Source organism: Simochromis diagramma, unplaced genomic scaffold, assembly GCF_900408965.1.
Source record: "Simochromis diagramma unplaced genomic scaffold, fSimDia1.1 OVJJ01000753.1, whole genome shotgun sequence".
NCBI classification, from domain to species: Eukaryota; Metazoa; Chordata; class Actinopteri; order Cichliformes; family Cichlidae; genus Simochromis; species Simochromis diagramma.
The window spans coordinates 3,214,023-3,236,844 of record NW_024387523.1 but is presented as its reverse complement, the minus strand read 5'-3'; the positions used below and the strand labels follow the sequence as shown (position 1 = coordinate 3,236,844).

The 22,822-nt window shown below is 42.7% G+C and overlaps 1 protein-coding gene and 1 long non-coding RNA gene across 2 annotated transcripts; one reads left to right on the top strand and one right to left on the bottom strand.

Annotated features, from left to right (window-relative positions):
* Positions 1-235: 235 nt before the first annotated feature.
* On the bottom strand, positions 236-7,583 carry LOC120727070. The gene is made up of 2 exons (XR_005694421.1): positions 6,991-7,583; positions 236-485 (listed from the first exon to the last, which is right to left on the bottom strand). It is a non-coding gene; the product is annotated as an uncharacterized LOC120727070 (long non-coding RNA).
* An 8,608-nt stretch (positions 7,584-16,191) lies between these two features.
* si:dkeyp-92c9.2 (uncharacterized protein LOC571482 homolog) lies at positions 16,192-22,434 on the top strand. The gene is made up of 3 exons (XM_040020313.1): positions 16,192-16,459; positions 16,558-16,722; positions 17,399-22,434. The coding sequence occupies exon 3, from the start codon at positions 17,535-17,537 to the stop codon at positions 18,525-18,527; it is 993 nt and encodes a 330-aa protein (XP_039876247.1). The 5' UTR covers positions 16,192-16,459; positions 16,558-16,722; positions 17,399-17,534; the 3' UTR covers positions 18,528-22,434.
* Positions 22,435-22,822: the final 388 nt, after the last annotated feature.

The window sequence follows — 22,822 nt, the reverse complement described above, 5'->3', positions numbered from 1 at the left end:
CTTTGCTCCATAATCATCCGAGCGTTACGTGTTTGGGTGCCTATTAAGCATGACTACACTGTTTTCCAGTGGCCATGGCAACAAAGGAGCCTGATTGAGCTGCATGAGCAGGAAGTGCTGCAAGGACAACAGGATGTGCCCTGGCTCCGCCGCCGGGGGTCGAAGAATTCAAGGAAGTTATTGTACTTTGTGGAATGAGCTCAGGAATGCAAGATGTCTGCCATTTCTTTTTTTTCCCATTTTTTATTTTGAGCTCTGAGTCGTATCACATGTTGAAGGCGACAGGCTTTGAAGATAATGCGACCCCGTTGGATGCATGTGTGGCACGGTGCTGGCACACGGATGTTTGCGGTCACCCACCTCCACATTCCCCGACGACGGCCTGAAGGATTCACAGACAGGAACAAAACCCTCCCTCAGCAGTTATTCGGCTGGGGTACGCAGGCGTCCAGTCAAGCAACCGAGGTGGATGGAAAACTTGTCACCTGAAAAAACAGATTGAAATATGCACCTTGTAACCTCACTGGAAGGCAGCTTACAACAAAAACAGTGATAAAATTCAGTGCGGTGTCACCGTCTGATAGATGCAGAGTTTCAGAGAAGATAAAGAGCAGGAACACTGACCAGATCGCTTCAATGTCCCATTTAAGTTTGGCTTTCATTAGCTGGAGCTAAAAATTCTTTCCACGGAGGAAAACAATGTACTGTATACAGTGCATTGACTGTGTGGAGAAAAAAAAAGGAAAAAAGCTTTAGGCCTGCATCACATGTGGGTGAAATGTCTTGAATTAAAACCACGTTTTAAATGCAACAAATGAGAACATTAAATGTGCATGATTTTACACCTGACCCACCCGAATATATTTAACACTGCTTCGAAAACGGGGATATGATCTTACTGTAAAAGAGTTGATAGATAATCATGTTTTTAAATCAAGACAAAAAAAAAAATGTCACATGCAACATCAGTGCAAGCTGAAATTTTGCCACTTAGACAGCAAATAACCTGCGACTGGAGGATACATCGCTGGGAATTTTCCACTTTCCACTCCTTTGACGTGTTACCCAATACAGCAACGTGAATGATTTGTTTTATTCACACTTTTATATACGATCGCCTATCATTGGTCTCATAATAATGTTATTTTCTATTAATCATTTACCAGTGAGGAACACCAAACGCTAGCCGGTTAAATGTGACGATTCCTTCTGCCTGTCCCCAAAAAGTTCACACTGAATTTGGAAAACGAGCGCTCAGATTTGTAGCTCCTTCCTCCTGGAACCAATTGCAAAATCAACTAAAACTTGATTGATTACTTCATGCAGGAATTTGTGATGAATATTTTTGGAGATAAAATTTATCAAATAATTCAGAAGGCAGCACAGATCGAATTGATTGGTGATTATTTAACATTTCCCTGATCTTATTGACCACTTAAAGCTTTTACACAGGGAGCCATATTAATTAATCACTTTATCACACTCACTAATCAACGTATGCAAAGTGTAAAATTGGCCTCTCAGTTAGTGAGAAACACACTCTACCTCCTAAGCCAAAGCTATTCCACAAAGGCAGAAACAATTAATTAATTGTAAAAATGTGTATACACGTCTTCTAAACTCTTAAAATGAGACTAAATGGATATTAAAAGTAGAAAACATCCATCCACTTCCATTTCCCCAGCTACTTTCTCTTGCTCTTCCAGTAGTGGGCACCGACGAGTTCCCAAGCCAGCTGAGGGATATAACCTCTCCTGCATTTCCTGGGTCGACCCTGGGGACTCCTCCCAGAAAGACATGCCTGAAATCTCATCGAGAGGCATCCTGATCAAACATCTGAACCTAAGAAAGAGGAGCAGCTCTACTCTGAGTCTGAGCTGCTCACCCAGTCGCTAACAATGAGCCCAAATGCCTTATGGAAGAAACTCATTTTGGCTGCGTGCATCAAATATTTCATTTTTTCCTCTCACTATCCACAGCTTGTGGTCATAGTGAGGGTACCAGTCACTAAGCACCAGTCATAGGCAGAGGCCTTTTACATTTAATAAAACATTAATATTTCGTGGATGTGTAAGTCTGATAATCCAACAAGCTAAGCCCATGTGATCAAGCTATTTTAGCAGCTAAAGCGTTTTTTAGTGTGGTTACTTATGACTAATAAAATTGATACCTAAAAAGCAGGCAGCCATTCACACCTGTGGCCAAATTCTAAATTAATCTAACGAGCACATCTTCTGGCTGAGGAAGAAAACTACAGTACCCAGAAGCTCTGTACTCACAGGCACAGAGACAACATATAACTTCAAACCAGGAACCTTCTCCCTGCGACAAGTTAACAATTTCAAACTAGAAAATAGTTTTATAACTAGACATATCACAGTGGTGCATATAAATATACAGCTAGGATCATAAATGAATTGAATTCAACTGAGGTTTATTTAAATAGCACCAAATCACAACAGCCACATCAAGGTGCTTCAGTACCAATGATGAAAACGACGCCCTGTGAGCAAGCACTTTGTGATGGTGGGAAGGAAAAACTCCCTTTTAACAGGAAGAAACTTCTGGCAGAACCAGGCTCGGGGAGGGGCGGGGCCATCTGCTGTGACAGGTCGTTTGGTGATTGGAAAGAGGGAGGGGGGAGAGTGCTGGGATGTCAGGACAAAATATAGACTAAAGCAAAGACTAAAGTTTACTGACGTGCTGCAGAGGTGTATAAACATGTGGGGAGTGAAAAGAAGACTCAGTCAGAGCCCGTAGCAGCTTAATGACGGGGTGGTATGGAGTCACCTGAACTAGCCCTAACTTTAAGCTTTACTTTTCCATAAACGTTTGAGTCCAATCGTAGAAGCAGAGAGGGTGTCCGTTTCTCAAATCCAAACTGGGAGCCGGTTCCGAAGGAAAGGCTCTGCCTCCCATTTTAATCAGTCGTTTAATCCACTCACTTGCTCCACAGAAACCTTCACGAACTAAGCTGCTTGTGGCATTTATTCGCATATTTCCTGTAGTCAGATTATGTATCCAGTAGCCTGACGTTGTCCTCTTGTGCGGTGTTTTTGATCCTGACTCTAATTGACCTCCCTCCCTGCGAGACTTGCCCGTGTTCTGGATGTTTCCGCTGTGAAAGCCCTTCTCCCTGACACGTGGATAGAGCTGTTGTGCTGGGGGTCAGAGGGCAGCGGGGTCGTGGGTTAACACCACAGGCTGCTCTACAACAACAAACAAGTTGTCCCAAAATCCCCAAAAGGGAGCTGAAAGGCTTCACTTTCAGGTCCCATAAATCCCATCACACCCCAAATAAACAGCTAATTTTCACGCTCAAGGCGCCACCGTGAATGTCTCTTTCAAAGCCGCTGACGAGTTTGCGAGCATGTGGATCTCGTCTTTCACAAGACAAATCTATTTTCCACGCTGCCGTCAGCTCTACTGCATCTCCTCGCTCTGTATCTACAGCATTAAAAACGAGTAATGGAGTGAAACACGTCGAGCTAATGGGGGATGAGGGTGAGAGGCCTGATCCGCTGACGGAAGAAATGTTTGCTCGGCGATGAAAGCTACGTTCTGCCTGTGGGATCAGGGTGTCTGTTTGTGCCCCTGGAGGTGTAGTGAACTGCACCAAAATCCCCGCTGATGATGCGATCTTCAATGGAGAGGTTAACAAGTTTGACCCCAAAGGCCTCATGGTCAAAGACAGACAGACAGGCAGACAGACACACAAACATACAGGACGCCAGCAGAGAGGATGTGTAGAAACTTTAGCTGTGATTAAACAGCGTACAGGAACATGTAGCACAAAAATGTTAAGCTATCTGAGCTGTTTTGTTTCTTTAGAAGTACTTTGTAAGAGAAAACGAAAGTCAGAAAAACCACTGAACATCCTACTTGAAGAAAATAATAACTTGGGCACTAATAAAATATACCATAAATTGATATGTCTGGTTTTATTTCCTCTGTCTTCATTTATTTACAAATTAATTAATGATTTAGGCAGTTTTGATCCTGATGCCTTGAAATAATGGATCTGTGGTCTCATCTCTTGTAGAGCACCTTCAATAATAAAAGTGGTGATATCTGATGGATGGAACAATGACTGTGCACACAAACACAGTCACCTCAAGCTGCATAAAGCAGATCACTGTGCAAAATGCTTGATAATGAGAGATGTGGCAAATATTAAGTGTGTAGCAGTCAATACGTTTGACTTGATTGATGCACTACTGCCCGGTCACTATAATTATTATTTGTGTGGTGGATCAGACACAACAGCAGATCAGCATATGTACAAGAAGAGGATGGAAGCAAAGATTTAACCTTGTTTATAGAATTCATTGTATACAATGAATTATTTAACCTGCAAATATTATTGGACATGAGCGGGTGAGGAAAATGAACAGGTAAAATGGATTTCTGTCATAACATCTGTTCATTTAACCATTTTTTTTTACTTCTTTGAGTTCATTTCCAGTTTGTTTGTTTTGTTAAATAACATTGTAGCAGGCTGAAGCTGGGCAATTAATCAAATCTCAATTTCAGGCAGGATTTTGGCCTTCAGTGAGTCTAAAAACAACATTAAAGAAATAAAACTATGACTTATTTGCAGTAACTTTCCTTATGAAGCTCTCATTTTGTCCTGTGTTATAAATTCAGCATTTCCTTTTCTTTTACAGCGTTTCTAAAAGCTCCAAATCTCTTACTGTTTATTTCAAATCAAGCCAAGATGACTAAAAGAGTGTTTTTGGTCCAACTAGAGGAAATAAAAGTCATAAACGGTTTCAGTCTGTAATTTTTTTGGGATGGACTGTTAAGAACTGAATCGCTCTTTGTCTCTGGACGTTCAAGGTGTGAGACCAAAGTTGTCTGTTTGCCCCACAATTTTCTCTCTGTGGCAACAGTGCAGGCCCCTCGAGCCGGCCAAGTCTCTTGCCACATGGGCCTCCTGTTTCCTCTGTCTGCCACGGTAAAGTCCTCAGGCTGGTAGAAAATCAAGCAGAATCACAAGGTCACACTTATGATGAAGAACAGCTGCTAGTCCAGACCTAAGTTAACTCCAGTTAAGTCCTAAGTTGGACCAAATACACTGAAATATTCAGCTACTATTCACAGGCAACAAAATACTTCAGTTTAATATCAGAGGCTGCTAAGAAAAAGAGCAAATAATCACAGCGACAAGCATGAAGTCACAGAATGTAAAGTATTTCTCTATAAAAAAAACTTCACAGCTTGACTGTCTTCTTAATCCAGTGATAAATTCACTAATTGTTTCGGCTTTTGTCTCTTTATCTGATAATGGTTCATTTATCAGGAAATTATTAAACGATTTACATGACAGGCTGGAAGAAAAAAACTACACAACAATGATAGATGACTGAAATAAATGTGTTTGTTTTTTTACTGTAGTGCATTTGTTTGGACAGGCGGATATGAAACAGCCAAGGCCTCCAACCCTGCCTCGGGCTTCGCTCCAACATGGAGACCTAGTATCTCTGATCTTGACAAGTTTGGTGTTCCTAGTTATTATCTTCCTTGCGGGTGTTAGTATGACTCCACATCCAGAACCAGGGGCTGCCCAACTACACTGGGATCACATGCTCACAGAGCCCCTCCACCGTGATTCATGAAGTAGCTCCTCAACGTCAAACTGAGCCATTTGAGATGGTTTCGGCATCTGATCAGGGATTCCCCTGGTCACCTGTGAGGTGTTTTGGACACGTCAAACTGTGAGCAGACCTCAGAGCAGACTCGGGACACACTGGAGAAATTTTGTCTTTCAGCTGGATCGGAGAGGCCTCTCTATCCCCTCAGAAGAGCTGGTTTAGATGGCTGAAATTCCAGGCATCTCTTCCTTAATTGCTACCCTATGCAACCTGGATAAACAGAAAACGGATGGATGGATGGATCTACCCTCTGTAAAACCCTGAAACCTCTTTTTGCTCCGGGATCCCAACAGCAATGCATGAAGCAGCTCCTCCAGTGTTAAAAAAGGCAGCGCAGTCAGTAAAAGCCAGCCCACACTTCATTTGCAACAGTCACACTGATGGAGCGTCACTACTGTTGTATTCTGCCTAAACAGGTTAGGTCCAGACTAAACTGGCAGTCAGTGATTTAAAATCACAAACAATACACTGAGAAGTTAAGGCTGGCGTGCAAGGGAATAATCATCATCCATGCACATGGATCTACTGCCCTCTACTGGGAAAGAATATTTGAAACAACCGCAGAAGCAAAAACATTTCAGCTCCCTGCACGATTTAAAGCCGCTTGTGCAGTGCTCTCGTTACACAAAGATCACAGGAAATAAAATATACTCAGCACAAAGTGAACAAAGGAAAGTCGTTAGGCTGTGGGACAGTGACATTTGATTTTTACGTGCAGCCATCACCTTAGAAATTAACAGCACCGACTGGAAATTCAGCAATAAAATAATTAACATGAATTCAAATGTTTATTTTACATCTTTATCTGCAACAATGATGGATGTTACTGCTGCATTTGTGTCTCCTGTACACATTTATAATCACGTTTTTAGCATCATCTGATAACGCCGCTGATTGGAGCAGCGGCACTTTCGCGATCCTTTACGCGCAGAAGAGTCACATGACCCGTCTAATCCAATCCTTTATGACCGATTCAAAATATTTTTGGTTCAAAATGTCTTGATATAATTCATAAGACACATATTTGACATATTACACTGTAGGTCAACAAGTAACAACAGTTTAAACCGATAATCACTTTCCGACACGAAATGTTTATGAGAGAAAGTTGATGCCCATCATCTCCAAATTGGTTTTAAGTTTTCTCGAGTTAAGGCTAATAAAGACTGGCTATGTTTAGCACATCCATCGGGTCACTTAAAATCATGCTTAATATTCAATATATGTCAAACACAAACAGGTTTCAGCGCAGCAGAAATAACCTGCTGATAATAAAAATGGTGAATACACAAATAGTGACTGACTCCAACTGCTGTAAACACCAGCAAACACTCACCTGTGCGTTTCACTGTCCTCTCTTCATCCCGCTGAACAGGTGGTTGAAATCTTTAGAGAGCAGGTCTTCGACTTCTTCCATCATTTTTATTTTGTTTCACTTGAGAGATGAAAGTTTTCCGAATATCTGTTGTTGGTCTGTTAGCTTGTCAGCAGGCTAGCAGGCCACGCCCACCAGCACCTGGCTCTCCATTTTTATTTCTCTTTTGCTCAGCGGGGTCCTCCAAAATTCATCCTCTCAGTTCAGTCATGAAACTCCCTCCGTGCAGCTTAAAGGTCAAAGTTCAAAGAACCTGTGGAACCGGTTCCCAGTTTGAGTTCAGGAGACAGACACCTTCTCTAGATTTGATATTGCCATGAACCTTTTCCTTTCCTAAAACTTCAGGTTCAGACCTTTATCTCCCCTCTATTGCATGTCATTAAATGTCATCTCTCTCCCTTGGCTTGTGCTTTGGCCTTTTTCTCCTCTCTTTTGCCTGAGCCTGAGTCTTTCTGTTTAAAAGGGGTTCTTCTTTCCCACCTTCGCCAAGTGCTCCCACAGGAGGTCGTCCGATTGTTGGGGTCTTTCTCTCTAACATTTTAGGGCCTTTACCTAAAAACGCCCTGAGGCAACAGTTGTGTTGTTGTTACACAAATGAAACCTGTATAGGACTATATATACATGAGTATTATTTATATACAGTCTGACTGGTTTACATGAAAGCTATATAAGATATTCAGATTTTACCATCTACATGTTGAACTTTTTTATTTTATTGTTTCGTGATCACATTATAAATTCTGTAACTTTCATGAGCTTAAGAAGACAAATAACTAATGATGAAGAAGTCTAAAAAACTCATGTATCAACAATGACACTCTTGGCTTTAAAGGGTTGAAGTGGAAAAGTAAACCAGCTTTCGTGCTACAGCGTTGCACAACCATTTTTACCCACTAGATGGCAGCATCACCACATGGATCCACAGTATGGTTAGTCTGTATACAGGACAGCGGCAGGCTGCTGTAAAAGCCTTTTTATTCATTCAAACAGAAGCAGGAAGCCTTGAACTCCTTTACATATGTGTTGACACAGAATTTTGAGGCTCTGTGAGGCACACACACATACCTTTGAAGGCTAAAACAACGTATATTTTCCATTCGATGAAGTTTCAAATGTGATGTAATTTCCTTCGGGATTAATAAAGTATTTCTGATTGTGAATGTTCAAACTGAATTTCTGCCCCATTGTGACGGGAAGTCACTGAAACACGATTTGCATCAGTGTGGCATGCAATGTAAAACACACACACACACACACACACACACACACACACACACACACACACACACACACACACACACACAAAAGTAAAACACTTAATTTAAAGTGTTTTCTAATTATTAAATGCAGAAGAAAAATACTGCATCCATTATTGCTACTCCTGCTGAAAGGTGTATCCATCATATTAATTACATAATTGGTCAAAGCGAGGCTAATTTGAACATTTTCTTAATGTATTTGCTTTAATCAGAGCCCCTGCATATTTTATAAGTCTGTGTTTTTATGTAATTTCTTAGCTCTTTCCAATCTGCAGGTTGTTCTTCCAGAGTCACCTTGTCTGACTGTTATTTAAACAGGATGCCACATTTTTGTGCTTCCTTTCTGTTGCATGAAATGTGGTTAGAGGTGCACTTAAGAGCTTTCAGAAAAGCCTCAGTGTGAGAAACTCCTTATTTTATTGCTGTTATTTAACCTCCTGTTTAAAGTTTTGAATCATTGCAGCCCGGAGATAAGGATAAGGAGAGTTATTTTGTTAGAGAATTCACTCAGGAATCTCTGATCTTCAGATAATCGACTTATCTGTTTGACCTTTGACTGAATTTGAGCATTTCAGCTTTGAGTTAAAAGAGTTCAAATCACAAACAAAAACCTATTTTATTGTTTTTCCTTCACGACAACACAAATGGATATCTGCTGTTTAATATAGGCCTGAAAACTGGCCTGAAACATCATGTAATCCATCTGCGGTGTGTGTTGTGTTTTCCCAGTGTGTTGTCTGCTGCTTCCTGCAGGTCTCTAAGAGAGAGATTACAGAGTCTGGGTGAGTCAGACCGACAGATGTGTCATCAGGTGAACCAGTCTGACTTCGGCAGCAGCCACAGCTGAGCTTACCGTCCCTCTCTGACCGTCTGTGCCCTCGTTCTGCAGCCCCCGTTATTGTCTCCTCTCACTCTCGCCCTCCTTTATCCTCTCCATCCATCTCTCTCCTGCCGCTGTTCCCTTCTGTCTGTGTCCTCCTTTTTACGCCTTTCACCCACTCCCTTTCTGTGAAGTCCCTGCCCTCATTTCCCTCATGTCTGCATCCCTTTACTTGCTCTCATTTTGATTTGTTTTGTTTTGATGTGGCTGGCTTTGTTTTTGTCCCTTAAAGAGCTCAGGGTGGGATCCTTTCCAACCTGAAGTGCCCCTGCCCCTGCTGGTGCTGCTGCTGCTGCTGCTGCTGCACAAACTGACTGAACTCAAATGGCCTGAAAGAATGCCAGTTGAGTCTGTAGCACGCAGACAAGCCATTACGTTATAAAGTATTCAACGCAAATGAATGACAAAAAGCACCAACGAGCCATAATTATACCAAGAAACACTTAGATGAAACAACTCAGGGAGCTCTGCTGCTACAAAAAAGGAAAAGAAATCAGGAAGGCTTCATTTCACAGCCTTCCTGTAAGTCTTTTAAAGAAATTAAATAAATAAAATAAGATCAGTGGGTGTGTGACAGACAGACGAGATGGATCCACTGTGTGTTTTGATGTGAGCAGAACAAAATACAGCTTGTGGGCTTCTTTGTAACTGAAGCCTTGCTGCAGAAAAAAAAAAGAAAAAGAGAGAGAGCGAGAGAGAAAACTGACAGGAAACGATTTGTTGACTGCACCCGCCTTCCTCTCCTGCTGCAAAATGTGGGACATGACAGTACAAATCACAATTGCATAATGGATCTAGGTCAAACAACAAAAAATGACAGACCTGTGGAAAAGCAGCTCAAAACAAGGGAACTTTGGGAACAGTTCAAAGATTTTTAGGCAAAAGCTAAGATGCAGCTACGAGCCTTTCATCCACCTTTAATCTGAGGGTTCAACAAAGTAAAAAATAAATAAATGGGGATTAGGATGACACCACAAGTCTGTGCTTGTGATTCCTGCTGCTGTAAAGTGATGTTGTGCACGTGTGCTTGTGTGTGTATGTCTGTTTGTGTAGGGATACAAAAGAGGGAGCGGGTGGGGAGGGGTCACCAGTGGACAACAACAGCTCTTTTCATTGCTGTCAGTAGATCCGGGTCAGCTGTGCAGGAGATGCTGAGAGTCCTGCAGCTGTTGGAGGGAAGAACAGCAGAGCAAATGAGGATGGAGAAGGAATAGCAGTGTGTGTGTGTGTGTAAGTGTGTGCGTGCTAATCATGTTGTGGGTACAAAAATCAGTTTTACACAGTCACATTGTGGGAACCTGCCTCCTTTTTTGGGGGACAAAAAAAGTTCACATAATCATAACTAGAGTATGAATACCTGGTCTGAGGTGAGAGTGAACCTCCGGGAAATTAAACAAAGATATAGACAATGTTTGTGTGCGTGTGTGTGTGTGTGTGTGTGAGAGAGAGAGAGACAGAGAGAGTGCATGTGTGTCTGTTGAATGAGGAGATCTCCCCTATACAGCTCGAGCAGCCAATCAGCCGGCTCACTCTGACATAAAACCTAAACAGAGGCGAAAACAAAGATGGCTTTATGCCAGAAGACGACAGCTTCTGCTTACTCAAACTATTCCCTCCGTCTCTTATTTGGGTTTTAAGCATGTGATATGACACCATTTGAATAATCCACACACACATAACCTCGAATATGAAAAACTCTGCAGAGCATCTTCCCCTCTCATACACTCTGAATTCTGGCATGGAGCTCCATCAGAGAGCCACGCTGTATGAAATTTGTTGAAATATGTGCGAATCTTGGTGCGTGTAGTTGCTTTTTCCTCCATTTCTGTATTTTTCTTCTTCTTTTTTTTTTTCATTTCCCATCAGCGCTCTCCTTTTGTGGTGTCACAGAGTCTTGCTGCTGTTGTGACAATAGTGGTGAGTCATGCTCTTAAACAATGTGCCAAATTTGTCCATGATTAAATTCAGATTTATTATGCACGGGGACTCAACTCGACACTTTGATCTTCAATCTTTATCCTCTGTGTCTGGGCAGAAGGCTTCACTAAGACAGACGGTAATCAGGAAAGGCTTTTCAGAGACAACAATAAGGAAAACTCATATTTTAAACTGTATTGAATTTTCCAGGAAACTAGTCCTGTAAGAGCTAATTTCTTTAGAACAGCGTATGCTCAGGGAGGCCACGAGACTGTTGGGTAAAAGATTTAATTCACAGAAAATGATCACAATGTTGGTTTAAATATTCAAAATATCATTGCGTGTTGAAAAATGATGCATGTACATGTTCACATGTTTCCGGTCTTTAAGCTGAGCTAACTAGTTTCGATATGAGAGTGGGCTCAGTCTTCAGAGTGAGCTCCCGGGAACATCAAATTAAGCTTCTTCCCAAAATGTTGCACTATTCCTTTAATACGTGTATGTAGTTGATTTAGTTTGGTTCTTATAAAGCATTTGTTCTTTATTTGATGGGCCGAGTGGGTCAGGATTTTGTTTTTAAATCTTGTTTTCAAACACAAAATCCTTCATGCGTCAGTGAACATTTGCCATACCCATGAAGAGATGCTGCGAGTGCACAGTCGGGGAGTTTTATCTTATTAAGCCTTCACTCTTCTGGAGGATGAGTCAGTAATAAATACAGTGGAGGGCTGTTTTTGTGACAGCTTGTTAGAGAAGCTGCCAAACAAGCTTTTAGACACATTCTGCAAGGTTCAAAAGTGATTCATGATCAATCAGGTGAGTGGTTTCAACCAAAAGAACTTTTGAGAGGTCCTTTGTTGTGGTTATCCCTTTCACCATTATTCAGTTCTTTTATATTCATTCTTTGGAAAAAGATCTAATTAACCTCTTAGAAATTTAACTACCATGTGTCTTATCTTCTAGTTGGGGCACCTAAACACTGGAACTTTAAACACTAGTGGAGGAAAAGCTGAGATCTGCTTTCATTAAATGAAGGGATGTGCCGTTGACCTGACCGTCTCTGGGGGATTTTTGTCCTTCAGAGATGCTGAGCTGGGGGATTTTACCACCGGAGGGAAGGAATGAAGAGTCTGTTTGACAGATTTGAAGACATCAAGGTGATCTAATTTTGCTGCTTTACTCTCCTCTCTGAGAAGCTGATGTAGCCGTCCTTGAAAAGATCGAACTCCTCATATGTTAAAACTCCCCATCTGTGCACTCATGACGTCCTTTTCCATTCACTGCGGTTATGGACAGTGGATGATACAGGCCGTATTTGGTGTACAAACATATGATTTGATTTTATTCTCATCGCCAAGCAAACATTCACTGGCCTTATAACAAGATAAATTATCGAATGTATTAAAAGATTCAATATTTCAGTTCAATATTTGTTTGAACTTGGTGAGAGTTACAAACCTCTGTGTCAGGGCTAAATCTTTTTACCGTGCGCAGGATTGTAGCTATTCACAGCTTTAATTGGACGATAGAGTGGTCGGCAGCTAAATTTATCTGATGTGTTTATTTTTGGACGTAAGCAGAGAGCATTTTACACTCTGATTAACTTTCTTCATGGAAGCAGGTTAGTCAGAATATAAAAGGAACCTGATGTTACTCTGCTTGTTCATCTGCAGTTTTTATCCTGTGTTTTCTTGTTCAGTGAGATAAGACTAGTCTGCTGTGGGTTTGAACACGTGAATTAAAGTCAGCTTCAGTGTCTGAGGTGGATTTGTGAAGGACAGTTACATTAACAACAAATGAAAGCCCTCCGTTCTGCATCTGAGATCTCGAATGTCTTTCCCCTTTTTTCTTATGAAGCTCTCAGATTTTTGCTCTCGGGTCCCAAACTCTTTTAGCACTTTGCCCAGGCGGAGCCACCTGACAGCTGTGTGGTAGCCTATGTCACCATGCTCCTCCAAAACTGCAAACTGTGATTCAGCGATCTTTTCCTGATGAAGTTAACTATTTTAGTTACAACAAGAGCAACATGGTTAATTTTTGGCACTGACTCACACAGCACCTGCCTGTGAAAATACGAAATACGAAAATACCACTTTTGGGTTCATTCCACTTAATAGCAACATTTCTTCCTGACAGATTTGAACAGCCATCTTTTGTAACACCTGCCAGTTTGCCCATTTCAGCCGAAGCGTTTCCAAGCATGCACTTACTTCTGTGAACGAATCACTCCTTGATGTAGGGCCTTTCATTGAGCACATTGCTGCCAGCTCCTGCTTCGTTTCAAACTTTCATTATCCCGTGTGCAAAGATAAGTAAGTGGGATGTGCCGTAGTAAAGCCAAAGAAGTCAGAATTGTCCATTTTGTTTTCCAGTTGAAGCTCCAGATTTCCTCCATTGTCGCTGATTTGAAGTCCACCAAAGGCTATTTGATAAACTCCCCCATTAGAAAATGGTTTACTGTATTTTGTGTGATTGTGAAAATCACAAAGCTGGTAGAGGTAAAGCGCACTTTCTTCTTTTTCATATGAGCTGACATCTCCCGGGAATTGCAATCTCACATCCTTTTCATTAATTTCAAGTTATGTAAATCTTTAAATAATATATATCAGTCGCCTTCAAAACAAAAGCAGCATCTGAATTGTGATTTCCCACAACTGCCAAAAAAACAGTTTTCTGAAGGTTCGTTTCTCAAAGAGTGTTTGTTGGTTTGATGTATACCCATTTATGTTTGAATCCTAATTTCACACACAGGTCAGTGTGGGGGACACACAGATGTGGATTGCAAGAAATAGAATTTAATCTAAGGGGACAAAAAACCTAAACCACACCAGGAAAAAAATTACCAGACATCTTAAGGAATGTGCCAGGTTTTAATTTGTCACCTCTCTGCAAATATGCAGTCACATTCTAACAGTAACATCTACCAGTGTTTCTAAACTTCAAAGACTTCACCTCTGTCTTGTCTTCACTCCTCAACTGCTTGTTTATCTTCCGCCTGCTTCCCGTCCTCTGCACAGTCCCTCCTTATCTCTTTGGCCTATTATTACTTGTTTAAAACTCTGGTTTCCTGCAATCCTTCATCTCTGAGGAATCCTTGAGATACAGTCTAAATTTATCCTCTGTTTTCCCAGAAAGTCCTGAGCTCTCCATTGATGCCAAAGTGCCAGGGAAAGCCTCTGAGTCCCTGGCATGGAAAATTAAAGAGTGAGGTAAACAAATGCGTGGAAGCACTTTGCAACAGGAAATCTTTTTAAAGACAAAATTAAACACATTTTCAGGTTGCAGGTATATTTTGTTGTATTCAGTGGTCAATGCATTATGAATGCTAAGTTTTTATAGAACTGTTATTTTATTTAAAGATACAAAGTTATAAAAGGAAGCAGTAAAACAAGTTAATAAGGCATTAGTTCTGCAGTTGTAACTATTAGGAAGTTGGTAATAAGACTCAATGGGATTTTACAAAATCTAAAAACAATACTTATTCAAGATTTCTAAAGCTTTAGTAAATTATATCTTTGTTCTATAGTTTAATACTCGCAAGCACTAAAAAAAACATTTGGTTTCACTGCACATGGCTTCATGACAAAGATAGACAAAAACTGTACAAGTTATTCTGCACGTGACTTCGTTTCCTCACACATAGATCCAAACAGTAGAAGAACAGAAGATATTTTATCATCCTTCCTTCCAAACAATATATCTGATCCTCTTATGAGCAACAGCTCAGGCTGACAAATGACCCGCAATACAGGATGGACACATGAAGACGGTTGCATAATACCAGCAGACCTGCCTCCACGTGAGGGAGGCTTACTCACTGTAACCCACAGTAAACCCTCGCAGGTATAGGTTACTCACTGTCATTTCATCATCATCATCTGATATTTCATTTTCTCTGTGATTTGATTTGTGTCCAAAGGGTTATTCATCTGAGGAATGTCACGAAAAAGATTATCATGACCAGCAGGAATCGCACTGCAGCAGAAACAAGGCAGAAAAATACAATAAAAATAGTAAACAGGAGCAAAGGCTTCAGGGATGTGCTTCGTGTGGAGTTTCATATATCTGTGAGGAGGACATTTAATCTAACGATTTTGCCTTAATGTTCCTATAAATCAACACCTACCGATAATTTTAGGCCCCCTCTTCCTCCTGTACTTGACACTTTTCTCCAGGCTTCTGGGAGACTATTATACAACTTCATTCAAGTCATTACACCTTTATTGGCCCGAATGCATTCTGCACCATTTGCGGTTTATGTAGCTGAGAGCGTTTATTAGACAATCCCATCATTCAGCAGGTGAAGTGCTGCTTTGCGCAGAGTTGGCAACAACATTTGTGCAAATATTGCTTTACAAACAAATAATACTACAGCTGCTCCTACACTGCCACATAGACCAATAAAGTAGCACTTGCCTTACTGTGCTGCTGTTTCTCTGCAATTTACCTTCATCACAAATTTCAGATATCTTGAATACACAAATTCAACCTGAGAAAGAAGATTTAGGCTTGTGTCAAAGCGCAGCATCACTGATAAAAATCAGGACATATAATTAAAGCCTCCAGAAGAGCTACTTAATGGACCGTGTGTTGAATATGTTATCTCAAATAGTTTTAAATATTTTTAGTTTACAACGGCCTAAATGTTAATACCCATAATTTTTTAATTAAGTATTTTATCCGTATAGTTTAAAAACTATTATTTATTGTACTTATTTAATTTCTGCATCATTTCGTAAATTGCACAGTAGGTTATTTTATGTTTCTTGAATTGTTATATTTTAACGTCACTTGTATTTATTTTAATAATTATAACTTATATGACTTATACTATAGCCTGTTTTCTGATATAAACATGTATTTTTTGCGCAGATACTATAAAAAAACACATATTTAAGCAATCGGATGCATTGTGCTGCTGATGAATCTTGATTATGTGTGTGTGTGTGTGTGTGTGTGTGTGTGTGTGTGTGTGTGTGTGTGTGCGTGTGTGTGTGTGCGTGCGCGGCCGTCGAGCGCTGTTAGGAGGAGTCTGTGTCGGAGGGGGGCGGTGTGTGCCGAGCCGCTCCGTGAGCTCACTGGCTGCTCTGTCTCTAATGTGTGAGAGTCCTCTTAGAGGTCTGGCCACCGCGACCGACGTTTGGTCATTAGGTGACTGAAGCTCGCAGTGTGCGGACACTCCAGCACCGCCTTCAGTCCGACCCCGGGACCGGGAGAAGTCAGACAGAGGAGACTTTACGCACAGCTCTGCTGAGGAGATGGAATGCATTGAAAGGACTCCGACTCTGTGAAAGTTTGCGTTTTTCTCGTGGAAAAGCAAATTACAGACAATTAATCGGAATGCAGTCACGCTTCACATTCGCCTTCTTTTGAGGTGCAGCAGAGGATGACACCTGCACCACACTTGGCATCTTTGAATAGTAGGTCAAAGCTTCTGCGAGAGTGACTTTCTGCCTCTCATTCTGCACTCAGATCACAGTCCCGCTCGCTCTGGTCCTTGGTTATTTTCTGCAGCTGCAGAATCAGTGCATGTGTTGCGCTCCTATAGCCTATGTCTTCATCTTTGCACCGTCGCGGACTGCGGCAGGAACGCACAAGCGGGCAATCATCTCGTACCTGGACTGCGCGTAAACGCAGGTGAGCTGCTCTGAGGACAGTCATGTACATTTCTGGTTCTGCTGTCACATTTTTCATCTCTTTGAACTAAAGAGAAGGTTTAAAGCAAGGAATAGCCAGACATAGCTCTGTAAACAGCCTGAAGTGCATTCTGTGCTCACTGTGCTATATATTCACCATGTTGGTTCAAGCATTTGCTGATTAAGAGAGGAATCCCTTTAATAGTTTAAAATCCAGGAATCTGGAGGGAGATTAAATTAGACTGGTGGTTAACCCCTTATAGACCAGTTTATCCTGTGAGCTTTTTGCCCTTAAGGGTTGAAACAAATGGTGTTAATCCACATTGACTAAATATGTTAAACGTTAAATAAGCGTTGCACCAGCAGTTTCAATTAGCTCCCCAGAGATGTTTAGTCTCAGTGAATTTTTATCCCAAAATGGTTTAATTACTGCAAAAATTCTTGATGTTTACCCAACATTTCCAGGATGTTGGAGGCGCTTTTGGGATCTCCTCTGAAATTCAATGCACAGTTGAGTCCTTTTTTGGCTGCACAAGATGAGTTTAAAGAGGTTACAGTCAGCCACCGGGTCATTTGGCAGTAGATGATGTGTTTGTGGGATTAGTTGGCTTTGTTTACGTTCGTTCTACTTTGCATTAGATTAAACTCTTTCCCTTTTTTTTCCCTCTGTCATTCAGCACTCTCTGACATGCCTGCACTACTCACCTCTTCATGAGATCACACCTCCTGGATATTTAGAATAAAAGAAAAGGAAAAACTTCCTCCTCATCACCAGTGAGGCAGTATAATCTGTGAAGCACTGACTGACTCACCATGGGCACCGTACTATCGTTATCACCCAGCTCTCGCAAATCAGGCTACTATGACAACCGTCCCGGCTCTCTCAGCCACTACCCGAGCCTCAGCAGCCGCTCCCTCAACAGCCAAAAAGACCGCGGGCTAAAGAGGGGCCAGTCCATCTTCCTCCCAGCACTCACATGGAAGAGACTTGTGGCCTCTACAAAGAAGAAGGGCAACTCGAAGAAAGGCTCTGGTGGCCCGGTGGCCCTCGGGGATCCTCTGAATAACAACAACAACATTAACATCTACCAGAAGGATCCCGTGCTGCACCTCAACCGTGAGAATGTGAAGAAGTCGCTGTCATGTGCCAACCTGTCCAGCTACGAGGGCCCAGCCGGTCTGGGTCTGGGGCTCGGCTACGGACTGGGGATGGGTCAGGGACATGGATATGGCTACACCAAATCCCAGCAGCTTTCCTCTGTGAAAAAAGTCCCCCAGGGCACGGTGACCTCGTCTCCGAAGCGCGTCATCGTCCAGGCCTCCACCAGCGAGCTCCTCCGCTGTTTGGGGGAGTTCCTGTGCTGTCGCTGCTACCGCCTGAAGCATCTGTCTCCGGCCGATCCGGTGCTCTGGCTGCGGGCTGTGGACCGCTCGCTGCTGCTGCAGGGCTGGCAGGACCAGGCCTTCGTTACTCCGGCCAACGTGGTCTTCGTCTACATGCTGTGCCGAGACGTAGTGGATGGTGATCTAGTGGCGTCGGAGCACGAGCTGCAGGCCATCCTGCTCACCTGCCTCTACCTGTCCTACTCCTACATGGGCAATGAGATCTCATACCCTCTTAAGCCCTTCCTGGTAGAGGCGGGCAAGGAGGCCTTCTGGGACCGCTGCCTCGCCATCATCGACGCCACAAGCTCCAAGATGCTGCGCATCAATGCAGACCCGCACTTTTTCACACAAGTATTTGCTGAACTCAAGAGCGAAGGAGGCTGCGGCCCTCAGGATTATAGCCGGGTGCTTGATCGGTGAGCACCCATCCTCGCTGACCACATGCCTTTGTCTACACTCATGCACTCGTACACACACACACACACACACACACACACATAATTGTCATGCAGATTGCTCCACCCCTTTTTCTTCTATGAAGGCCTATCTTAAAAGAATTACACAGAAGTATTGAATCATTGCATTTGTGCTTGTTGCCATTGTCCCATCCGTCCACAGATAACTGGTTGAGTGGGGCTTACAGCTGTTTGTGAGTTTACTTTAACCATTTGGTCCACCTGCTCCCTCCCGTGTCTGGTCCCAGTCGTCCCAGCTACTCCTCTGTATCTGCACAGCCTCACCTTAACATTATCAATCTGTATGCACAAGGCAAGGAGATGCCATCACCTTACTCAAAGCACGTTTTTTTTTCCAATAGTGACAGAAGAGAAAATAGGGCTCAGACAACATAGTCCACATGAAAATTTCATGGATAATACAAAGCAACATCTTGACATCCTCCGCCGTCTCAAGTGCCCGCGGTTCAGACTGACGGGAACAGCTGAGACGTCCATGTTTGCTCAGTAAAACAAAATGAACAGGCAGTGTGTTTTTGTGGAGCCTTTTGAGGGAACACTTGCTGTTTGTTTTTCCCTTCACTCACTCAAACCTGCCAGCGGCTCTTCCGTGTGTTAAAGTCTCATTTAACCCTGAGGAGGAAGCCGAACATGCGTTTACGTGGGCATGTTTGGTGCTCACAGGCATCGTGCGCTGGACGGCAGCCAAGGTCATCAGCTGTTTACCCCATCCTTTGTTCCCTGCATCTTGTTGACAGGGCACCCACAGCCGTGGTATTAATGAGATTAGCCGATTACTGCTGCCCCTCCCCTACGTCAACCTCTCCCCCTTCTTGTCCGGTCGGCAGCCCTGCAGACCTTCAGTGGCTAATCCAGCCCAGGCAGGACTGGGCAGGACTATAGACACACACACATTAAAATACTTTGCTGTGTGTGCTTTATTCTCCGTGCTGCGTGAATGTGTGACACACGTGTGCAGCTTGGGGTCCGAGGTGGAGGCAGGAAATCTTTCCAGAGGCCATCCAGGCAGAAATGACAGACGAAAGGCGTTTGTTATTGCTGCTTCTGAATTTGTCCCACTTTCTCATCCCTCACCTGCGCATCCTCATCTGCCATCAACAGGCTCTCAGGAACTGGGAGTTCATTTCTCTCATGTTCCTCCCTCCGCTCGATTATTCCCTTGAATGAAGCCATTGGCATTTGTGCTTCAGTGGCTTTAATCCCTGGTCCTCGTGTGTTTTACTGTGCATGTCAGTGATGGGTCACAGATGAGCTCCAAGTTCATCATTTTTAGATTTTAAGGGCTTATCAACTGCATTTGAACCACTGTAGTCATAAGAAGATTTGGTTCTACAGTAATTTATATTTGGTGGCTTTTTATTTTTTTTCTGGGAGCTCTCTCTTCTTTCACATGCATGCAGGGGAAGCCAGAGGAAGGGAGAGCAGCTGCAAGACCCAGCTGAGAACAGAGCAGGCATCAGCTGCAGCAGACGTGATATTTATTAAGTCAGACACAGCATGGAAGGACGAGCTGGGGTGGAAGTGGGTTGCAAAGTGACTTGCCCTATATGAGATAGCAAGTTGGCTCTGTAGAAGGGTATCGGCTGAGCAATCAGCTGATCTGGGCTGGCGTCAAAATCAGCTAATCTGCCAAGATTGCGGCTGAGCTTGACTTCATGGCCGCCGTGAACTAGAGCTACGTCTTGTAATGCTGACAGCACAATAAAAGCTCGATTAAAGCCCAAATGTTCAAATTTTCAGAAAAACGCTAGACGTATGGATTCTTTTAGATTTTTTAATCAAGGTTGATAAACTCACATATTTAAAGGGTTTGGGGGAGAAAAATGAAGAGGCTTCCCAACTTATTTTGGGCTTATGCTCCTTTAAAAACTAAATGTGTGTCTGTGACTCATCACTGATGCATATGTTGTCTAATTGTAAAACTTGTTTTTAAAAGAAAAATGTAAGTCATTTACATAAAGAAGGCAAATGTTTGTGGAAAAAAAGATATCTTTTTGTTCTCCTCCTCTTTTAATCACCTCAAGATCCTTCAGAGTCTTTCCTGTGACCCTTATTTTGGGTTCTTGAGGGGGTTTATGATGAATTTGAACCAAGAAGCTGTTTAAAACATAAAAATTTCTTATTGTGTGAAGTGGAAATGCCTTAATCTTATTGTAGCAGGGCATCTGGAGGTTTTGGTGCTCCGCCTCCCTTCTCCACGTGGCAATCACTTTGCTGTGATGCTTCGCTATATTCTCGGCCACAAGGTCGTACGATACACGAGCATCTTCTAATCCTGCAGCCCAATCAAACAGATAGAGGGAACCCAGGATGAAAACATGGAGGAATAAGCAAACAATTCCCCTCGAGTGAAGCCTTCAAGCCCAGCTCTGACAAAGTGAAGGCTGCCCCACCGCCTACTCCAGCTCATCCAAGCTTACTGGAGTCGAGCCTCCCTGCTCTCCTGAGGGGTCTCGCATGAGCTCACGCCAGCCTGAGAGGAGCGACTGCGGTGAGTCACGCTCGGAGAGTCGAGTAGTGAAACATCGCTTTCTCTACAGCGTTGACCAGCAGCCATTTTGGACTTGTAGGTCAGCGCAGCTCTCTCTGCGGCCTGGTTTCGTCTCTAACAAGGACACTTGTGTCTTAACTCACCCCCTCCTGCCTCTCCCCTCCCTACACACACTCAGCTGTTGTTCCCTGCCTGTTTCATTAGATTTGACACCCCGCACCCGCCAGCCATTGTCAGGACGAGGAAGGGCAGAATGGGCCAGTTTGTTGGCACCGGCTTGGTTTGTGTTTGCGTGTGCATGGAGGTCAAATTTAAGGCAACATCTGCTTCCACCATGCAGCTCGTGCAGACCTGGGTGATAATTAAATCATCTCATTGACATCAGCAAGAAATGAGGAGTAGAGGAGCACATCACGACCCTTTTCTTTGAATGAAAAAGGCCTTTTTCTTACACGTGGCCTATTCTTCACTCTCTGTAGCAGCACAGACACGGCACAGAACCACGATTATATCAGCCTGATCGTTAGAATTTGACCCTAAACAAAAAGGCAACACCTCCCCCGCCCCTTTTTTCAGCACATCTGTCCAATCAGTCGGCAGCTGGACTGTATAGCTGTTCCTTAACTAACTCGCTTTTTAGCTGGAACTGTAATTCTGTTTTATCCAATCAAAAAAACCCCGATATGCGTCCCGAACGGATTCTTGCTTCTGACTGACGGCGGACACACGATGCCTGTGACATCTCCGGAGATTTAACCGTGATAAAACACGACATTTAGTGCAGTTTGGACCTCGCTCTGTAGATGGGACCTCCGTCTGGGACTTTGGCAACTGAGAGTTGCAGAATATTTCAGGTGGCTCTTTGCAGGAGGCTTTGGCCGTTTGTGAACAATGTTACAAAAGACTTAAAAGATAAGTCTGGTATTGTTCTTTATTTTTCTTACTGTCAACAAGCATCAGACTGGGTTTTTACGCTTTCAGACTTGTCTGCAAGCTGGTTCTGACTGAAGACGGGATGTGAATGTATACTTTTATTTTATGAAAAAGGGGTGGGCACTTTAGTTTATAGGAAACATCAATGACACAGGAGGAAATTAGTTGGGGAATTTACAGCTGCAGGGTTCGAGTTAGAAAAACTACAGTGCCTATGTTCATTAAATTAAGCAGCATGTGTTTGTGTTTAAGCTGCTGCGTATCAATAATTATTTGATCTGTTGACACTAAGAAATCTGGAAAGTACATCACTGCTTATCCTTTAAGCTGCCACAGCTCTGTGAGCTGTGTTATTTCAGTGCTGCTGTAGGTTGGTGTGTCATTTCAATGGCACGCCTTAGACTGATGATGTAAATACGAGGATGTGTAACAAAAAGAGCTGTTAAGAATGAAAAAATGAACAAAAACAAATAGTGTTGCTGTGTAGTAGCATGCATGCCAGCCAGGTAGTTTAGATATTTTTCTTTCTTTTTTTTTTACTTCTGCTTTTGTTGGATATGTGTGATGTTTTAAATGAATTTCTATGGTAATTTAAAACTGGATCTCATTGGTTACAGGAAACACGATGTCGTCAGTATTAAAGTCTCTCATGGCTGCAGGTGTAACGATCAACATTATGGTCTGCTCATGTTCAGAAACACTAGAGACATTTAACGAAACAGAAAAGCTCGTTTTTCGAAAGTCCTGAAAGATCAAAGCGTGTCACGTGACTCACTCTCGCACCAGGCTTCATTTGTCACTTCGCTAAGTTAGAT